Genomic DNA, 18,645 nt, shown 5'->3' with positions numbered 1-18,645 from the left:
CCCCTCTTTCAGCTTCTCCTGCACTAGGGGTCGCCACAGCGGAGGATCCACATACATTATTTGATTTGGCAGAGATTTTTACTCCGCATGCTCTTCCTCACACAAACCTCTCATTTATCCCGGCTTATAACCAGCAGCAGGCTGGGTCAATTTAGAGTGTCCAATTAACAATGAGCATTAGGGATTAGGTACCTTTGCTCAGGGTTTTCCACAGCCATTGACCTGGTAGGGAATTAAACCAGCAACCTGTGCTTCCTTCCCTGCGTCTTCCCTCCTGAGACACACGCACATGGATTCATGCCTCTTTGTCATATTTTTAACAATCATGTTAACCTGATCCTGGGCTTCAATCACAGCTTTAATTCTCCGACTCTGCTCGCTGCGTGTTCAGACGAAGTCCAAATATCTGTTCATTATTGTCTAGTTGCTGTTTTCAATCATTTTAGTAATGCTTCACATTTGCTTCATGTGCATTATCATTATCAGTAGCATCGTCACTGTGGCCGACAAGCTGAGCTTCCCTGAGCTGGTCTCTGACCATTGGTGCAAACATTCTCCATCCATGCATTTAAAGGTGTACTTCACTGATTAGCATGTAGCTTTGTATTACTAGAATAAGGTAGTATTTTTTTGAGCACATAAATTTGTGCTTCCCAACCTCGGTTTCCCCTGAATTGCAAAATATCTTCCTTCTTGTTTTTGTTACGTGCCCACCAGTGACACTTGGTCCTGTTGGCGTAACTGTCAGCAAAGGTTGAGGTTGGGAAGCACAATTTTTCAAAAAAATACTCCCCCTATTCTCGTAGTGTAAAGATTCAAAATGCAAATCAGTCAAGTATTTCTTTAACAGTTTGCTTTTTTGTGTGGACGGCCGATCTCAGACAATCCGTCTTAGGCGAAGACACTGGATTCCTACGCTGGTGAGCTTACAGTCTGAAGTTCTTCTGAACAAGTGTAATTCTCTGACATGAGGGTACAGTTCACAGACAACAGCTGCCTCAAAAACCTGTGGCATCTGTGTTGCTTGATAGAAGTGCACATTTAAGAAAGTCCTTTTCTTGTGACCACTTCAAGTCAACACCTTTACAATAATCATGCTCTTTAATCAACATCTGCATATGTCTCACCTGCCAAGTGGATGGATTATTGTAGTAAAGGTGTAGTACTTACACATACAAAGCCCTTTGTTTGCATATAGGAAATCTTAATTTATTTAACTCAAATTCAAAGAAAATGGCAAATATAATAAGAGAGTGGCATTTGTTTTATTGATGTAACCATAGGATAGCCTCATAATATGTAGAAGAAAGAAAATGTCACATACACTAAGTGGATTATATGCTATATATACAGTTTGGCACAGTGATGAATATTATTGCTATATTTTGATGAGGTCCTTATTGGTTAGCTTGTAGCCCCTAAAACGCTGATAAAATAAATGAAATCTGCTAAAATCAAAAGACTGTACATTATGTTCTGATGCAGTGTGGGGGATAAAAAGTGGAGAGAATAGCTCTATTTACTAAAATAATGAATAAAAACATATCTAAATAGTCTCTGTATCATCATTTTAAAACGATCTCACAGTGGACACGGTCATTTCTTCACTGACATACATGTCGTTGTGAAGTCGGTGTGTAGTTCTGAAGTGGACCTATAGGAGGCAGCATCAAATGCCATCAAGAGACTAGTAGAAGAAGAACAAACAAAAGAAAAGGTAACGTCATCATAAATGGACTGCAATCTGCATGTAAATAATCAGTGACGTCGGTGAAATGCGACACGAAGGACCGTAAAGCGGCGTTTCGGCTCGTTTACTGTTTTCAATCATTCGTTCGTCGTGAAGTCTAATTTGTGTGATTGTATTTATCAAACTGGAATTTTACCTCTGCTTTGTCTTGTGTTCACACACCCGAATAAAGTCGGTCCTCGAACGGTAAAGACAGAGAATGAAGGTGTGACGCTCTGTTGCTTTGCTAACGTTAGCAACCCACACAATTATCTCCTTGAGTCGTTTGACATTTTCTATTTGGAATAAAATATGACAACTCTAACGAGACAAGACCTCAATTTTGGACAAGGTAAGAAAACCAAAACCAAAATCATGTTTGTATTCTATAGTATGCCCTTTTTTTGTAATATGAAATATCAGTAAATACTAACCTGCTTTACATTTGTATTTGGTTTATGTTGAGTTAGTCCTTATAGAGCAAAATGACATCACCCTGTGGATTTATCTATTTTCAGTGGTTGCTGACATCCTCTGTGAATTCCTTGAGGTTGCTATTCATCTTATCCTGTATGTCCGTGAAGTTTATCCCTCTGGAATATTCCAGAAGAGAAAGAAATACAACGTACCTGTGCAGGTACGCAAACATTCACACCCACCAGCCATTTCATTATACACATGAGTCATGAGTCCTAATACTGTGGCAGGAGAGGTACCCAGTATGGTCCTCTGCTGCTGTCATCCATCTGCTTCAAAGCTCGATGTGTTGTGTGATCAGCGATGGTCTTTCTATCATCTCAAACCAGTCTGATCTTTCTCCTCTGTCATCAACAAGGCATTTTTTACCCATAGCATTGGCACTCGCCTCACATTTTCTCTTTTTGGACAGATCGTTACTAGTTCCCTATATGTCTGGGGATAGTTGTGTGTGGAAATCTGTCTCAGTAAATTCTGAATTATACCACTTTTTAAAGTAACTTAAATCACCCTGCATTCCCATTTCTTATCCGAACTTCAGCAGGTGGACATGACCATGTCTTTTATATCCTAATTATGTTATCATATTATCCTAATTATTATTTTTATCCTAATAAAGTGGCAAGCTGGTGTACATTGTATATTTATTACATGCTCACAATTTTCCACTTTTACCTCTCATACCTCTGTCTGTGTGGTGTGTTTATTTCCAGATGTCATGCCACCCAGAACTAAATCAGTACATTCAAGACACACTACACTGTGTGAAGCCACTCATTGAAAAGGTAAGACATACACTGAAGGGGACAGATGGATTTCGGGTAACATGTCTCACCTGTGCTGACGTCTTCCCCCTCTTAACTTCCAGAATGATGCAGAGAAGGTGGTGGTTGTCATCATGGACAAAGAGCATCATCCAGTGGAGAGATTTGTGTTCGAGATTTCCCAACCTCCACTGCTGTCCATAAGGTTTTCTCCTGATATATTTATTACTTAATTAGACATTATTATGAACATATATCTTTCTTGTACTACTGCCAAATGAACCTGCTAGTTTTGTGTTTATGTTGTCAGTTTGACCATGGTCCTGACCTGTGTGTTTGTTTTCCAGCTCTGACACTCTACTCTCACATGTGGAGCAGCTGCTGAGGGCATTCATCCTGAAAATCAGTGTGTGTGATGCCATTTTAAATAATAACCCACCAGGTAACATCAACAGTGATGACATGCAATTACAATGGAATATACAAACACACAACATACTTTCTATTGCTATTTTTATAGTGTTTTTATAACACTTCACAATCCTCATCCTCAGGATTTGAATGTTGTAATTTGAGTTAGTCAGACAAATCTAAATGAAATGAGAAAATGGAATGGAAACATGAACAACAGAGCACAAATTTGCGCCTTTAAATGAATCTGAAAAATTTATTTCCAAAACCCTGATTTTCAGATAACACTGATTAACAGAATCAATACTTTTTGAGGTAAATTAGCAACTGCTACTTTTAGCTGTTTCCGTTCATCAAACTAGTTGAAGCGTCACTATTCTGGAGGAGAAAACTTATGAAAATGCAGTGGGTGTTCTTGGTTTTTCATTTTCTTTTATGTTTCCTAATATTTGATGTTGACCTGGTTAACGAAACAGCTGTCACAGCTGTTTTGGACAGAGGTTGTGAAACTTGTCCCAGCTCCTCATTCATGAAAACAGAGTTTCTTTATGAAGTAGTGTTTTTATAACTGATCTCCAGGTAAAGCTGGTTGGAACATAAATATCTGTAACATTAATCACCTTTCATACAACAGGTTTGCAGGTGACTGTACGTAGCTGTATGACCTGTGTATTATCCCAGTAATCCTTATTAAGCAAATGCTTAAAGGGACACTGTGTAGTATTTATGGGTTTATATAACCCAAAATCCATTCTTTTATACATATTATGTGCTCCTGCATTGTCTAGTCGCTGTATAATAGTTTTTGTTTCATTTTCGTAGTGTTTCAAAAAGTCATGTAAAATAACATGGTCGCGGGCCGCGGTTGCATAGCCACTGTTAGCAGCGAGACGCCATGTTTCTACCGGAGCCTGTAAGGACAAACCCGAGAGAACAAATCAAGCGTCGCTTTACTTGTAGCGGAAGTCCCGCCTCCCCTCTCTCTGCTTCGTCTGCTACGGCCGCGGTAGCTCGCCCTCTCCCTCGCCTCACGAACCTCATCTGCTGACACGGAGAAAGACAACGAGGACGACATTTGACCGGCTGCGGATACCGTAGCGCTAAGGGAAGGGAGGGGGTGAGCAGAGGAGCAGTTCTTTGTTGTAAATTTCAGCCTCTCCTCTAGATGGCACTATAAACTACTTACTTCACCTTTAAGTTCAGTCACTTTAAGGAGATTCTATGAAACATGAATGATAAGCTTGAGATCATAGATCTATTTGTTTGACTGTTTTTTCTTATTTTGTTACAGGGTGTTCATTCACAGTACTTGTACATACCAGAGAATCTGCCACACGCAACATGGAGAAAGTTCAAGTTATCAAGGTGGGGTTTTCAACACTGCACTAACACAGCAGTATGTTGTGCGTTGTCATCACTACCAATGATTTCTTTGTATATTACATAACTGCTTATAGTGATTATTGTTCGAACTGTAATTATTTTACATGAAGCTGATTGAGAGAATGCCAAGAGTTGTAAAACATATGTAAAACTTTCTGGTGTCTTTAATTTTTTTTAGTTTACTACATAATTACATATGTGTTCCTTCATAGTTTGGATGTCTTCAGTATTAATCTGCACTATAGAACATAATATATATATATATGTATATATATATATGTATATATATATATATATGTATATGTATATATATATACACATATATATATATATGTGTACATACACATATATATATATATATATATATATATATGTATATATATATATATATATACATATATATGTGTATATATATATATATATATACATATATATGTGTATATATATATATATATATACATATATATGTGTATATATATATATATATATATATACATATATATATATATATATATATATGTATATATATATATATATATACATATATATGTGTATATATATATATATATATACATATATATGTGTATATATATATATATATATACATATATATGTGTATATATATATATATATATATATACATATATATATATGTGTATGTACACATATATATATATATGTGTATATATATATATATATATATATATATATAGTTATGGCATAAAATGATTAGAAGACACTTCAGTTTCACAGTTTATACAACCTGAATCCAAGAACAGAATAATTACTGTGCATGCATGTGCTGTGTAACAAATGTGTGCGTTGTCTTCCTCAGGATTTCCCATGGATAGTTGCTGATGAGCAGGAAGTTCACATGCAGGAGCCAAGACTCATCCCACTGAAGACCATGACATCTGACATCGTAAAAGTGAGCACAAATGACCTTCTTTTTATCAAAAGATAAAAAAGATCATGGACATGCAGCGTTTTAACACTCAGCAGGTGGAAGGTGTTGCTGGTGAGCCAGGAGAGGCCATTAAAATGAATGATTAATAATGTATGTGATTATGGGCAAAGGTAATTGATAGGAAACATTTAAGTTTAGCTACTATTGTTACCATCTGGTCAACAAATGGGCCGTTTAAAATATGTAGAAAAAATCATCCATGTCACAACAATGTCAATGCTGGACATGTCATAACAACAGTAAACAGTGAATAATAAAACAATGGATGTAAAATATATTGTCGCCTTTTAGGCATGTTAGTATGGACACAGACTATTTCTGCAGCCTCTTCTTCGCACCCCCCCCACACACACACACTATATGTTGCCGGGACTCTGTTTTGTTGCATTGTTAAAGCTCCCATAGACTGGAAGTTTCAATTAATGCTGTTTTTTGGTGTGTATCTGTAAAAGCCTGGAATCGTGACGTAAGGATCCCGTCTCCTGAACAGCGGATCCTTCTGCTCCGGGCACTAGTCCGGGCACAAACGGTTGCGTACATCCGTTGTGGAGGTGTTTCACTTGCGACAGTGTCTTCTGACTCCGGGTTAAAACAATGTTTTGAGTAGCAGTGTATCCACAATTAATGTACCACCAACAAGTTAATGTATGTAAGTAGACCTCCATAACTCACATATATATGAGATAGGACCACTCTATGGGAGCTTTAATATCATCATCATTGAAATCCTCCCACGCCTTTTGGTGATATTTGCTTGTTCTTTGTCTGTCACAGATGCAGCTCTACGTTGAGGAGAGAGCCCAGAAAACATAGGTGTTACATCTGCAGCAACAGTGAACCATGAACAGTGTCCATAATGTAGCCATTTCAACCGTCCGAAAGAAAGATGAGTGAGATGATGCTTCTCTTACACGTTTTATGAAATGAACACAGTTTGAGTTTCATAAAATGATTCATGAACGATTATTTAAGCACATATTGCATTGAATTTGATTTTGTAAATCATCTAATATGGTTATTACGCCACGTCAACAAAACATCCAGAGGAAGTGGACGTCCTGTGGAACAGATCGACCCACTTGTATGCAGCTGAACCCTGACTCAGTTGTGTTGTACACATACTGAAAAAATACTGGTTTCAAAAATGACAACATTGACACACGAGTGTCAAAGCTGTGACGTTTTACGTTTACATAGAGTTCCTGTGGAGAACAAGGATCCCTGTGTTTTTCATGTATACTTTTTCAACCATCATTATTAATGTTTCCTCCATTTTAGTCTGATATCATGTAAAAACATTATTACATTATTATTAAAAACAATGTGTTTAAATGCATCTGCTCTACAAATCTCTTTAATTCTTATCGGCAGAAGTGATGTTACAAATTACTTAATTAATTAATTATTTAATTAGCCCAAATAATCCAGCCACGTTATGAATGTAGTTTACCAGTTTGTAGATATAACCTCATTTTACGCAATGATCAGTGTTCTGTTCATGAAAAATTAATACAAATGTTGAAAATGCTGTATCTTGCAATCAATAGAGGAAAGTATTAAAAATCCTGTTTTACTTTAGCCTCTTCAAATATATATTGATTATACTGTATATATTATTATTTCTTTCACCAACTTTGAAGAAAACAAGTTCAGTATTGTTTTGTGTGTGTGTTATTCTGTTAAAAATATAAAAGCAGGGTATCCACGGGGTCGCGGTGTGTTACAGCTTAGCTTAGCAGTGGAGAAAACTTAAAGAAAGCCCACAGCTAAACCAAAGTGCAAGTTCAACGATTTGTGGCTCCAATTTTCCTTCATGTATTTGTACTTTTTTGACAGTATGGATTTGTAATGGGTCTTAAATTGTATTCATTGTGGTCTTAAAAAAGTCTTAAAAAGTCTTAAATTTGACTTGTTGAAACCTGCAGAGACCCTGAAAAGCTACAAGAATTCCTCAATTTTATATAGTAATTGGATGGGGTGTGCAAACTGGGGCAGTTATTGGAATGGGTGGATCTTTAGAATAGCTTCCATTTAGTCTTATTAGAATTTAAGACAACCTTGAGACTTTTGACGTTTGAATTGATCAAAAACAGTCTACAGGTGTGATACGGTGAGAGCAGGAGTGTGGCCAAAACTGTACAGAATTATCATTCTATAGACAGGATATAATGTCGTTTATGTAGATAGTTAACAGTGGTGGACCTAAGATTGACCCCTGTGGAACACCTTCACCAATTGTGAGGAGATTCGATCTCAGTATTTTGAAAAACTCACACCAGACTGGTTAACGGGACTTAACCTGCAACATAAAATCAATGACAGTCGCATGAAGATAATGTTTAATAAAACATTGTCACATGACATAAAATTTGAACTTATTCATTTTGTAACAACATTTGTGCATTAAACAAAATACAAATGTTATATTTGCAATATTGAGATTGAACTATTGTCAATTCCTATGACGATATGGTTCTTTTGATTTTCCTTCAGTATTAAAGGACACTATAAAATATATTATTCAAAGTGTATCCACAATGTGCAAGTTCTACTCTTCCCTGACGTCGCTCCTCCTCCCATCAGCATCTGTGGATGTAGTATCCTGTCACGTATCCTATAATGTAGATGGAAACCAGTGCAGCCAGAGAACCTGCTGTCTTCACTGCTGTTCCATGGCTGCCCGCACAAATTCTGATGTAGAGTCTGTGAATGTAAGAGAACATGAGGTGGTCAGGTCTAACGGCATGGACTGATACTGAATTTATCCATCAGTCCATCCGTTTTCTACCGCTTTATCCTCCACATGTGGGTCACGGGGGTCGCTGGTGCTAGTCCCAGCTGATATGGTCACACCCTAGACAGGTTGATAGTCCATCACAGGGACAAATAGAGACAAACACACCTTCAGTCAATTTAGGTTGTCCAATTTTCCTAATCCCCAAATCTGCATGTTTTAGGACTGTGGGAGAAAACCTGCGCACACAGGGAGAACATTTTGTTTGTATTTTGTTGAATTCATATTTTGGTGGGATGCGCGTAATTCACCCCAAAACCATGCATCCAGTTAGTGATGGCAATGCAATCAAGTGATCTAAGAATATAATGAAGGTCAAGTGTGCAAGAATTAGCGACATCTAATGTCGAGAATGCAGACTAGGACTCCTAATCTCACTCCTCGCAGCCTCGTTCTTTGTTTGCTGGGGTGGTTTGTCCATTTAGGCTACCATAGAAACAGGGTGACACAAAAATGGCGGCCTCTGTAGAGCAAGACCCTTGCCTAAATCACGTGTCGAAGGCTACGGACACCAAACAATATTTATTTGTTTATCTAACCCAAGCCACACTCAAGCAGTATTATCATAGTAATCCATGCCCTGAGTAAAAATTTTATATTTAGTATTTGGAGCTTCATGTGCTCACCTCATCACAGCAGTCTGTGATGTCTCCACGTTCATATCGATGTTGTCCTCATTCCAGCGATCATACTGCACACTGCCGGCCTTGATGGAGTCCATGAGGGTTTATCTGCTGCCTGGAATCACGTTCATGAGTAGAATGTCTCCAACTCTGGCGAGCATATTTTATTTATGAGGCATTGTGACATTTCATGAGGCGTCATAATGGATCGTCACTTTGCAACATAAAGGTAACCATTATTACTTTGTAACTGTTTGAACCACATTGACAGAGCATTATCGACCCATGCTATTGATAGGCAACGTTTAAAAGTAGTTTCAATAAAGTTTGGTGCCATATGACAACATGCATTATGTCGAGGGCCCTTTAATTTATACAATCACAGCATTACAGAGAAACCAAACAGCAATGTGCAAACACCTACTGACATTGGAGAAAAGCCAGGATGACGGCTGCACTCAATAAACTGTTTAATCAAACAACGATCAGATTTATAAAAGCAGTGAGTTAATGAACGTCATTCAAGGAAGAATCCAGATGAAATAAGATTGATTGTATACTTGTATACTCACCTTGGTCAGAAATAGCGCATTGGTTTCCAGGACATTTAAAGACACACCTGAGACGTGAGTGAACCATTCCTTCTGCTTGGTTCATAGTTCATGTGTTCACTGAAGTCGCCCTGTCATAAATGAATGGGCCGCATTCCACATGTTGTCTTTCACCTCTTTAAATGACTCCCACTCTCTGATAAAGAGCAACGTTGCACACGTTCCTGTTTCATTAATCATTACTTTAGTGCAGAGCGTGGAGTCTTATGTAAAGAAGATGTCAAGAAATCCAGCAAATTTAGCAGCTCGCCCCATTTTATTACTGCAAATATGCTAATGTAGCATGAGGTGAACATTCGCTCCATCATAAAATGTCTCATACAGCGTGTTTTCAGTGGGGGAAACTCAGTGAGTGTGGAATGTACTCTTTACTCTAACAAGAAAACACACTACCCGTTATATCAATATTAACATTGATAGAGCTTAAGATTACACTGAGAACCTGAAAGACACTGGTACACACAGAGACCAGAGGACAGGAGTGACGTGGTGTGGTCTTCTGCTTCTGACTCGTGTATTCTGAGGTGTTCTTCTCCAAACCATTCTTTTAGTTACTTTGGTCATTCTCCTGTGACCTCTGACCCCAGCAAGGCATTTCCACCCAGAGAACTGCAGCTCACTAGATATCATCTCTTTTTCCGATCATTCAAACCTGAGTCAATCAGCATTTTTCAGACAAATTCAAATTCACTTAAATTGCCTCTCCTTTTTATTAGCAGGTCGTCTTCACCATGCTTACACCTCTAAGTCCACTGAGTTGCTGTAAAGTGATTGACAGATTAGATTATTTTGTTACCAGGCAGTTGATGACAATGTTGTCCAGTGCTGCCACCCAGTGGAGGGACATAAACACCTGCTATATCTTTTCTGCATTGTCTCTCTGATATACACCTTTAAAAAAAACATCAGACAGACACAGACAGTACTGGTGTATTTGAGTTCCACCTTCTCCACCCTTTAGACCTTTAGCCTTTGCTTGCATATTCTTAACATTAATACACAATTTAATCAACAATGTAAACAATTAAAAATGTATAACATGAGCATTGTGGAACATTAGACAGTGTAAAACGAATGCCTTTTTCTTCCTGTGGTGCAATGACAGCAGTGATTGTGTTATGGCGCTCAGGTGACCTTTGGTACAGGACACAGAACAGGCTCAAACTGAGGCCAGGGAAATAAACAGAGGAGCTGAGACGATCCTCCACACGACTGTGACCTGATCTGGAATAACAGCAAAGAATGGCTCCTGACTGTGCGATCGCCTGAGTTGGATTTACCTCCATGGATTGTTCAGTCACGTGGGAGCTTTAAATTAAATCTTCTTCTTCTTCTCAGTCAAAGACAACAATGTTATCCTTCATCACCTCACTTTTTCCGACTTCCTTCTTCCTGCCTGGTTGGTTGATTCTAGATTCAAATCCACTGATTAGTTTACTTCAAGGTGAGCTTACACATTTTCTCTTGTGTCATCAGTGTTACAGACTGTTTCTAAACGGCACATGTGCCTACACTGTGTTTTTTACAATTCGAACCATGTTATGTGACCTGCAGGACTTGTAGGTTCGTGTGGGATCGCTGTTCTGTGCTCCTTGATAAGAGTGCACTTATTATTAGAGGATGAAAGGTGAGGGAACTGTGAATACATCTGGACTTGAATGTGACTAATTATTCTGACCACATTCTCATCAAAGCTGTTTCCATTTGTCTTTTTCAACCCACAGTTGCAGGGATGAAAAAGATAAAGAATTGTCAAGCCATAGCAGATCCACTCATCCAAGGAGAAGTAAATCTGGACTTAGTGGGACGCTCCACTTTTTCATTGTGACTTTGTTACTAGCTGTAGTGGGAACCCGTGTGGCTTCTTTGGTGGTTCTAGAATTCTGTCTCCGGGCCGTCTCTGGATGGGTTACGGCTGGACCAGTAAGAAAACAATTATCTGATTTAAAAAAAAAATGTCTGATATGAAAGCGAATCGATTGATTTGTTTGCTGCACCTACTCTTTTTTGCTGAGTTACTATCTGGATTAAATCACGATGATGACGCATGATGTCTGTTTGAAAACAGCCTTCATCTGCTTTTGATTCATTCATTTTTTTTTCCTCTCCATGTGCCACTTTATTCCCCCAGGATTCCAGGAAATTTGTACAGCAGCTGCTAGTGCAAGGCCAGTTCTCTCTGGGCTGTGCCCTCAGCTGCAGTCTACACTTTCTCCACGAGGGAGCGTCCCAGCGCTGGCTATCCCTGCTCTTGGCAGCAGCTCTCAGCTGGTTCCTGGCTCAGCAGGCCACACGCCTGCTGCATCATGTCACAGCTCTTTACAAACTCCACAGCTCACAGCGCTACTGTGGCATCTGCATCGGCCTCCTGTCATCAGGGGGTCGCCTGCTGCCCACGCTGTGCAGAGCAACCATCATCACCTTCTCTGTGGCTGTGGTCGCTGCTGTGTCCATCATTAATCAACACTTCCTCTCTGCATCAGAGGCCCTGAAGTTCTGGACACCACTGACCATCTGTTACACACTGTTGGTGGTGTACATGCAGGGTGAGGATCGTGCAACACGTTCAATAATAGTGCAGCCTCGAACAGTGTTCCATCAGAATGCGTCTGTCATGAATCTAAGCATGCTGAAGTTATAAGTGCTGTAATGTTTCCCTGCAATGATGCACTGTGGTTCTGCAGAGGAGCAGCACCGTCTGCCGAGCAGCCAGGCTGTCCTCAACGCAGTGGTGGTGCGCCTCGGGGGGCTGATGGTCCTGATGTTGACTGTTGGACGCTGGGCTGACGTGATCCACATCCTAATTTGTTTCTTGGGTGAGGCCAGCTGCTTGATTCCCACCATGGATCTGCTGGATGCAGCATTATATCAGGTAAACCAGTCTCCCTGGAGGCAAAAGGACTTCTGAGACTCCAAAAGTGGGGCAGAATAGCAAAGCTTTCATTACTCTTGGTCCCAAGATGAGACTGAACTTCTCAAACTTATTATCCCAGGTGGAGAAGGTTTAAGACCCCACGACAGATTCAGGTCAAAAATATTCTCTGATTCAGAACACAGGGCTCTACTTTTAATCTCACCGAGCTCCCTGGTGATTGTACACTTTCAGATGAAAGACGATGGAGCTGATGCAGAGCAAATAATGTTGCGTTGTGTGCACTTAATGTTGGCTGCACAAAACAGAGGTTGAATCTACTCAGCAGATAAAAGCAAGGATAAAACGAGTTTATGTCAGATTCACTCTAAAGAAAAGTCAAATAGTACACAATAAACCAGGACAAAGGTTCAGTTTTCTGCTGCTATTGTTACAAAACAGAGCAGATATCCTGACTTTCCACAGCTACACTTTCATATCATATTTTGTCACGCACTTCATCTGTGGTGTTTGTTGTGTGCATACAGGATGAAGAGGATGACACGGACTATGCAAAGAGGGATCGTCGACAAAGGCCACGGGAAAAGGAGCAGTGACCTCTCAGTGAAATGTAAAACTTGAGGCACTTCTTTCTAGTCCAGTTATTTACTGTAGGTCCTACTAGGACCACACTAGCAACGACTGACTGCATTTGTATTGAGATTGTGTAATGTTTTTCCATAAAAAAAAGCATATTGTGACCAGTGAGTGACTTTAATCCTTAATCTCAGATTATTTGCAGAAAGGTAACAATTGTTCCCTCAGTGTAGAGCAGTCAGAGAAGCCTCTGTATAATCCCCACACACTAACATTATTCCAGAGTTTCGTCATTTTCATGTCAACAGTATTTCCTTTCCGACATGTCTCAGTGACAGACCTGCAGCTTGATGTCTTGGATGAATTCATGCAAGATTCACCTGTCCCTGTTTCCTTTGTATGTGTCCAATAATAATTAGGGAGTTTACATTTGAACCAAGGTGCTTCCTATAACCAACATACAGATGAAAATAAAAACATCTACATTATTATAATGAGGCTTCCACTGCTATAATCATCTGTATGAGGTCATTATGTTTTATCACTAAATGGCGTCAATTAAGGAGGAAGAAACAAACCTCACCGCTTCATTATGTCATTCATTTGCTTTATTTTTCAAAGGTTGCTAATAACGCTGAAAACATTTAACATAAAACGGGTATTTTAACACTGCAAAGTTAGTCACCGCATCAACAGATAAAATAGAGACTAAATGAAGCAGAATAAATACATGTATCTGTTGTAAATGGTTCTCATGAGCCCGAACAAACGTAGCTTGTTCTCTTTTAACGTGAAAAGACGTTCGTTGAACCACTAACAACCAACACAGTAGCTTAGCTTTGTTTATTTATCATTTTATTTGCGTTCAGATTATTTCCGCGATAATGAACCACATTCGTGTTCGAGCTCGTTGAGAAGAAAAGGGCAAAATGGCTGACGACAGCGTTAGTGCTGTAAAGTCACACAAAATGGCGTTAGACAAAGAAAGGCTGGGTGACTTTAATGACTGTAGTCTGAACTTTGCTCCGCCAAACATTATCCTCTCTGATAAAAACAACAAAGCGCAAATATTCGTCGCGTATTTACGCAAACACGGTTATAATGTAGTAAAGGGAATATCTGTGTCAGTTACGTTAACATTTTCAGCTTCTTGTGACAACTTGGAGAGACTTTGTGAACACCCACGTCAAGAGTATATCCACACACAGACGCCGGTATGTTTTTCTTTAATCACAGTAACATATTCCACCAGAGGTTTTTTTTGTGATATCAGTTCCGTCTTCCAGTGACAAAAAAGGCTTGTGGAATTAGAGTGGACACATTGGCCTGGCGGTCCAGTTTCGAAAATAATCCAGGTTTGGACATCTCTGAAGAGAACAATTAGATTTGGTGTCTTGTCAATCCACCAAAATGTGAAAATTGTACTCCCACGGGGTTTATTGTATTAGTGACTGGATAAAATCCCACATACGGACGTTCTCCACGATCACCCGGGTGTGGTGGTGAAGTGAGAGCGCTGTGGACGGACTACTCCAGACTCCTCTGCCCTCTTCTGATAGGCTCGCCCCGCGCATGCGCTCATCGGGCTTGCGTGTCCCGCATTGTCGCGCATGCTCTCTCTTCAATGTGACATTCTTAATATAGCAACAAAAGCAGAGTTGTATAGTAACAGAGCTTTTTTAAACTCAACTTTAATTCCGTTATTGTTTCCTATAGGCGACTTGTTGAATTCAGATAAGGACATAATGTACAGAGGAGCAAATAAAGCCCCCAATCAAATATACACCTATATAAATGTATACATAAAATAGGTTTGTTTAATCACTTTAAAATAAAACCATTTGGTTTTTATTATCTTTTATAATATAATATGCCATTTTTATTCCTTTTTTTATATTCTATTCTATTCTATTGCATTTATGTATTTTATCTATTATTCTGTATAGCACGTTGGTCCACAGTGTTTGTTTTAAAGTGCTCTACATAAAAAATTAGATAGAATTTAAAAACGAAAGTGTTTTAATATGCATCACTCAGTTCACACTTTAGTTCACAATAAAAAAGTATTTATGATGAATGAACTAGTAAAATCAAATACATAAATGACTCATTATTGTTATTATTGTGAAGGGCCACATGACATTGATTGGGTTGCGAGTTTGAGACCACTGCCTTAGAATAAAGCTTTTAAATGTAATCTAGGTAAGATTTTGCCACACAGAGACTACCATGTTGTTCAGAATAAATCTGTATGTGTCATTATATAGAATAAGAGAGATACTGTTGTATAACTCTGGTCAGTTTATATAAAATAGAAAAACACGCTATCAGAACATTAAAAAACACATTTTTTAAAAACAAAACTAACAGTCATAAAGTAATAAAGAAAAAGTCGCAGCTGCAAAGACAGACGGACACAAGTCACACAACATAAGAAGCCTAATTTCCACATGTTTTAAATCAGTAATAACTAATTTGAAATACTTCCTTTTTGGTATCCTAGGGCCACCATAGTTCACTGTAGCAGTGATGCGCTTGGGAAAGTGAGGGTTGATTGGAGTCTTCTTCCATTTGTTACACTCTCACCATCAGGTGTCACTAATTCTTACACACTGGACCTTTAACTTACATTATTATTTACTTAATATTTGACATGCATACCTGTTGCTTACAAAGTTAAATGCACAGTATGTAGTTTCTGACGAAAGGGCTGTCTCAATTGAGACAACAAAAGTTTGATGATGTCACTAATTCTCACACAATGGACCTTGAAATAAAAGGTAGTTCAGGCATGGTATTTCAACGTTATTCCAGGCAAATATCATAAAACTGTGAAGGGACAGTGTTTCATAGTAAGCACATTTATAAAAGTGCAGGTTTTATGTGGGCAGTTCTTATCACCGCTGCTCTTTTGGACCCAAGGACATGGGCCTGATTACCTCATGTTACTGATTAGCTTAAAACACAGCTCAGATCGGGTCAAAGTTCTTCACTAAATAGCCTCCAGGCTTTTATGCCGTCCACTAGTAGTTGCAGAAGTAAATAAGTCTAATCTTTATTTGCCCCGAAAGACCAACACATTTACAAGCATATTGCAGACGGCAGATAAAGACAAAGAGATAAATAGAATCATACAAGTGATATGACTATGGCTTTGTACAGATATTTATGACAATTTTGTTTGTGAATGGGTTTTGTGTGTGTTCCATTTCTCTTCTGCTCAGACCTGCGTTCAGCTGTGTCGTCACGTCCTTCATTTTGTGTGGTTTCTGCAGTTCCACGGCTTCATCTTCCAAACTGTTCATACAAAATCAAGTCCCTGACATTTAGCAGGGAAGTTATTTCATTTAATTCTTACTTTTTCCACACTATTCCTTTGACACTTCCCCCAAAACGTAGCGGTCTACTATTATAGAGACGCTCACAAAACAATTCCACGACGTATGAATGGATAAACAAAAATACATTTCCTCATTTCCTTTTTCCATGATGATGATGATAATAGAGAGCTTTGTTGAACACCAGAATATCACATAAGTGGCAGGCCAACCCTTCATACTCATCCATGTGTGGTTGCATTTATATGTATTATGTTTTTTTTACCTTTTGTTTGTCATCAGTTATATATAATTTCTGATAATGTTGTGAGCCAAGAGGTGATTTAGGGATGAAAAATGGAGCACTTCTATATTGTCTTGTCCTGTTTTCTGTCCACATTATTGTTCTTTACCTCTCCCACACCTGTCCTGTAACTACTTAATTTCACACAAAAAAGAAAAACGGAGACATTAAGACTAATATTAGTACTTTTATAACTACAAAGCTACTATATCAACTCCAAGTAATTAATCTGTTGAAAATAACAGTCAGATTCATATTTAATAGAGTCTCTGCAGACTCTCTCTCTTGTTACAGCATTACTGAAGCTCAGCACAGGCACAAATGTTTCTGTTTAACGTTCAGACATCGACAGCAGACCCTTGCGTTTCCTGTTTCCTGCACATGACCAAACCTCTGCATGTTGTGTCGCTGTTACTGTGTGAAAATGTTCACCTGTGTTCTGCAGATGAATGAAGCCGTTAGTGACGGTCATCAGTAATCACTACATCCATCCTCAAACAAGCTATTCAGTTCAGGTTCGCGGGAGCCATTACTCCAATTACACGCTGTAATTGTTAGTGATTAGTGATTAATACACCTCATCAGAATATCGGCAGAGATGGAGAAATTTTCAATGCTTCTCTGTTACTTTCTGTAAATTGTGGACCTATGGTGCTATTTATCATTTAGGCCCTTTTTCTTCTTCTTTTTTCTGCATTTAAATGCTCCAACTTCAAAACCTTTGCTACACATCTAAAGATGCCAAACCAGGTCTGAGGACATGTCTTACCACCATGCACGTTATATCTGCAATATACATGCAGTATTCAGTTTCTTCCTTTTTTATGTTTTTTGTTTTGTTTTGGTGGCTGTTCTGTGCAGCCTTGGTCAAATATCAGATCAGCCAATCACATGGTCTGTAGACATGGTCAAGGCGACCTGCTGCATTCCAAACAGAGCATTGGAATGGTGTAGAAAGGGGATTTCAGTGACTACGATGGAAGTCACTTTGAGAACGGTCCATAAAGAGATCATATCTGAGGAGAAAAATGTCCTGTCGATGCCAGGGGTTAGAGGAGAGTGGCCGACGGGGAGGAAGGCAACAGTCACTCAAAAAATAATGCAGCAGAAAGACCACAGTGGCAGGTGAGTATATTACAGTGAATTCATGTGTTACATCAAACTATCTATGGCCTCGAGATATGGAAACGCCTTACTCGTTAATGTGCATTGTTTCTATTTATAAAAGAATAATAAAATAGATTAAAAAAAAAAAAAAACTTATAATAACTTCAGATTATGCTTAATGTCTCACCTTGTCTTACACAAGTACAGCAGCTCTGATGGATCCTCCTGTGAGTCAAAGCTTCTCACATGTCAAGGCATCAACATTCAAGCAGGGGTTTCTTGCGCATGCGCAGTGACGGTGGACTAGCTCATCGGTGAGAGAGAGAGAGAGAGAAAGAGAGAGAGAGAGAGAGAGAGAGAGAGAGAGAGAGAGAGAGAGAGAGAGAGAGAGAGAGAGAGAGAGTAAGTTCACACACAAAGCCACGCCTGCGCCGTGCGCCTCTCATTACAAGCGAAGTTGCTGCATCTTTTTGGAAGGCTACATGCTTTCTTTCGACATCCAAAGGTCGCATGGTGTCAGGGACGCGCCTAGTCACGGGAACGGTCCGGGGCGCGTTCATGAGCTGCAGGATCGCGCTTTAACAGTGAACAGTATCAAAGAGCGTGCGGGGATTCAGCCCAATGGTTTACATTGGGTCACAACAAGCAGTCAATGTGTGTGTGTGTGTGATGTGTGAGTGTGTGTGTGTGTTGTTTTTTTTTTTTTTTTA

At 39.0% G+C, this 18,645-nt stretch overlaps 2 protein-coding genes across 2 annotated transcripts; both read left to right on the top strand.

The window, feature by feature from the left end:
- The first annotated feature begins 1,908 nt into the window (after positions 1-1,908).
- Positions 1,909-6,976, top strand: mad2l2 (mitotic arrest deficient 2 like 2). The gene is made up of 8 exons (XM_083894487.1): positions 1,909-2,081; positions 2,248-2,366; positions 2,920-2,991; positions 3,075-3,175; positions 3,318-3,412; positions 4,673-4,746; positions 5,600-5,692; positions 6,506-6,976. Exons 1-8 carry the CDS (start codon positions 2,042-2,044, stop codon positions 6,542-6,544), a joined length of 633 nt encoding a protein of 210 aa, XP_083750613.1. The 5' UTR covers positions 1,909-2,041; the 3' UTR covers positions 6,545-6,976.
- A 4,133-nt stretch (positions 6,977-11,109) lies between these two features.
- tmem82 (transmembrane protein 82) lies at positions 11,110-13,309 on the top strand (the record flags this gene model as incomplete). Its single annotated transcript, XM_083894631.1, has 6 exons — positions 11,110-11,203; positions 11,314-11,386; positions 11,484-11,682; positions 11,891-12,305; positions 12,444-12,631; positions 13,159-13,309. The coding sequence occupies 6 exons, from the start codon at positions 11,110-11,112 to the stop codon at positions 13,225-13,227; spliced, it is 1,038 nt and encodes a 345-aa protein (XP_083750757.1). The 3' UTR covers positions 13,228-13,309.
- Positions 13,310-18,645: the final 5,336 nt, after the last annotated feature.

This window comes from Microchirus variegatus (genome assembly GCF_963457635.1).
Source record: "Microchirus variegatus genome assembly, chromosome: 9".
In the NCBI taxonomy this organism is placed as follows: Eukaryota; Metazoa; Chordata; class Actinopteri; order Pleuronectiformes; family Soleidae; genus Microchirus; species Microchirus variegatus.
This window is presented reverse-complemented; position numbering and strand designations above follow the sequence as displayed.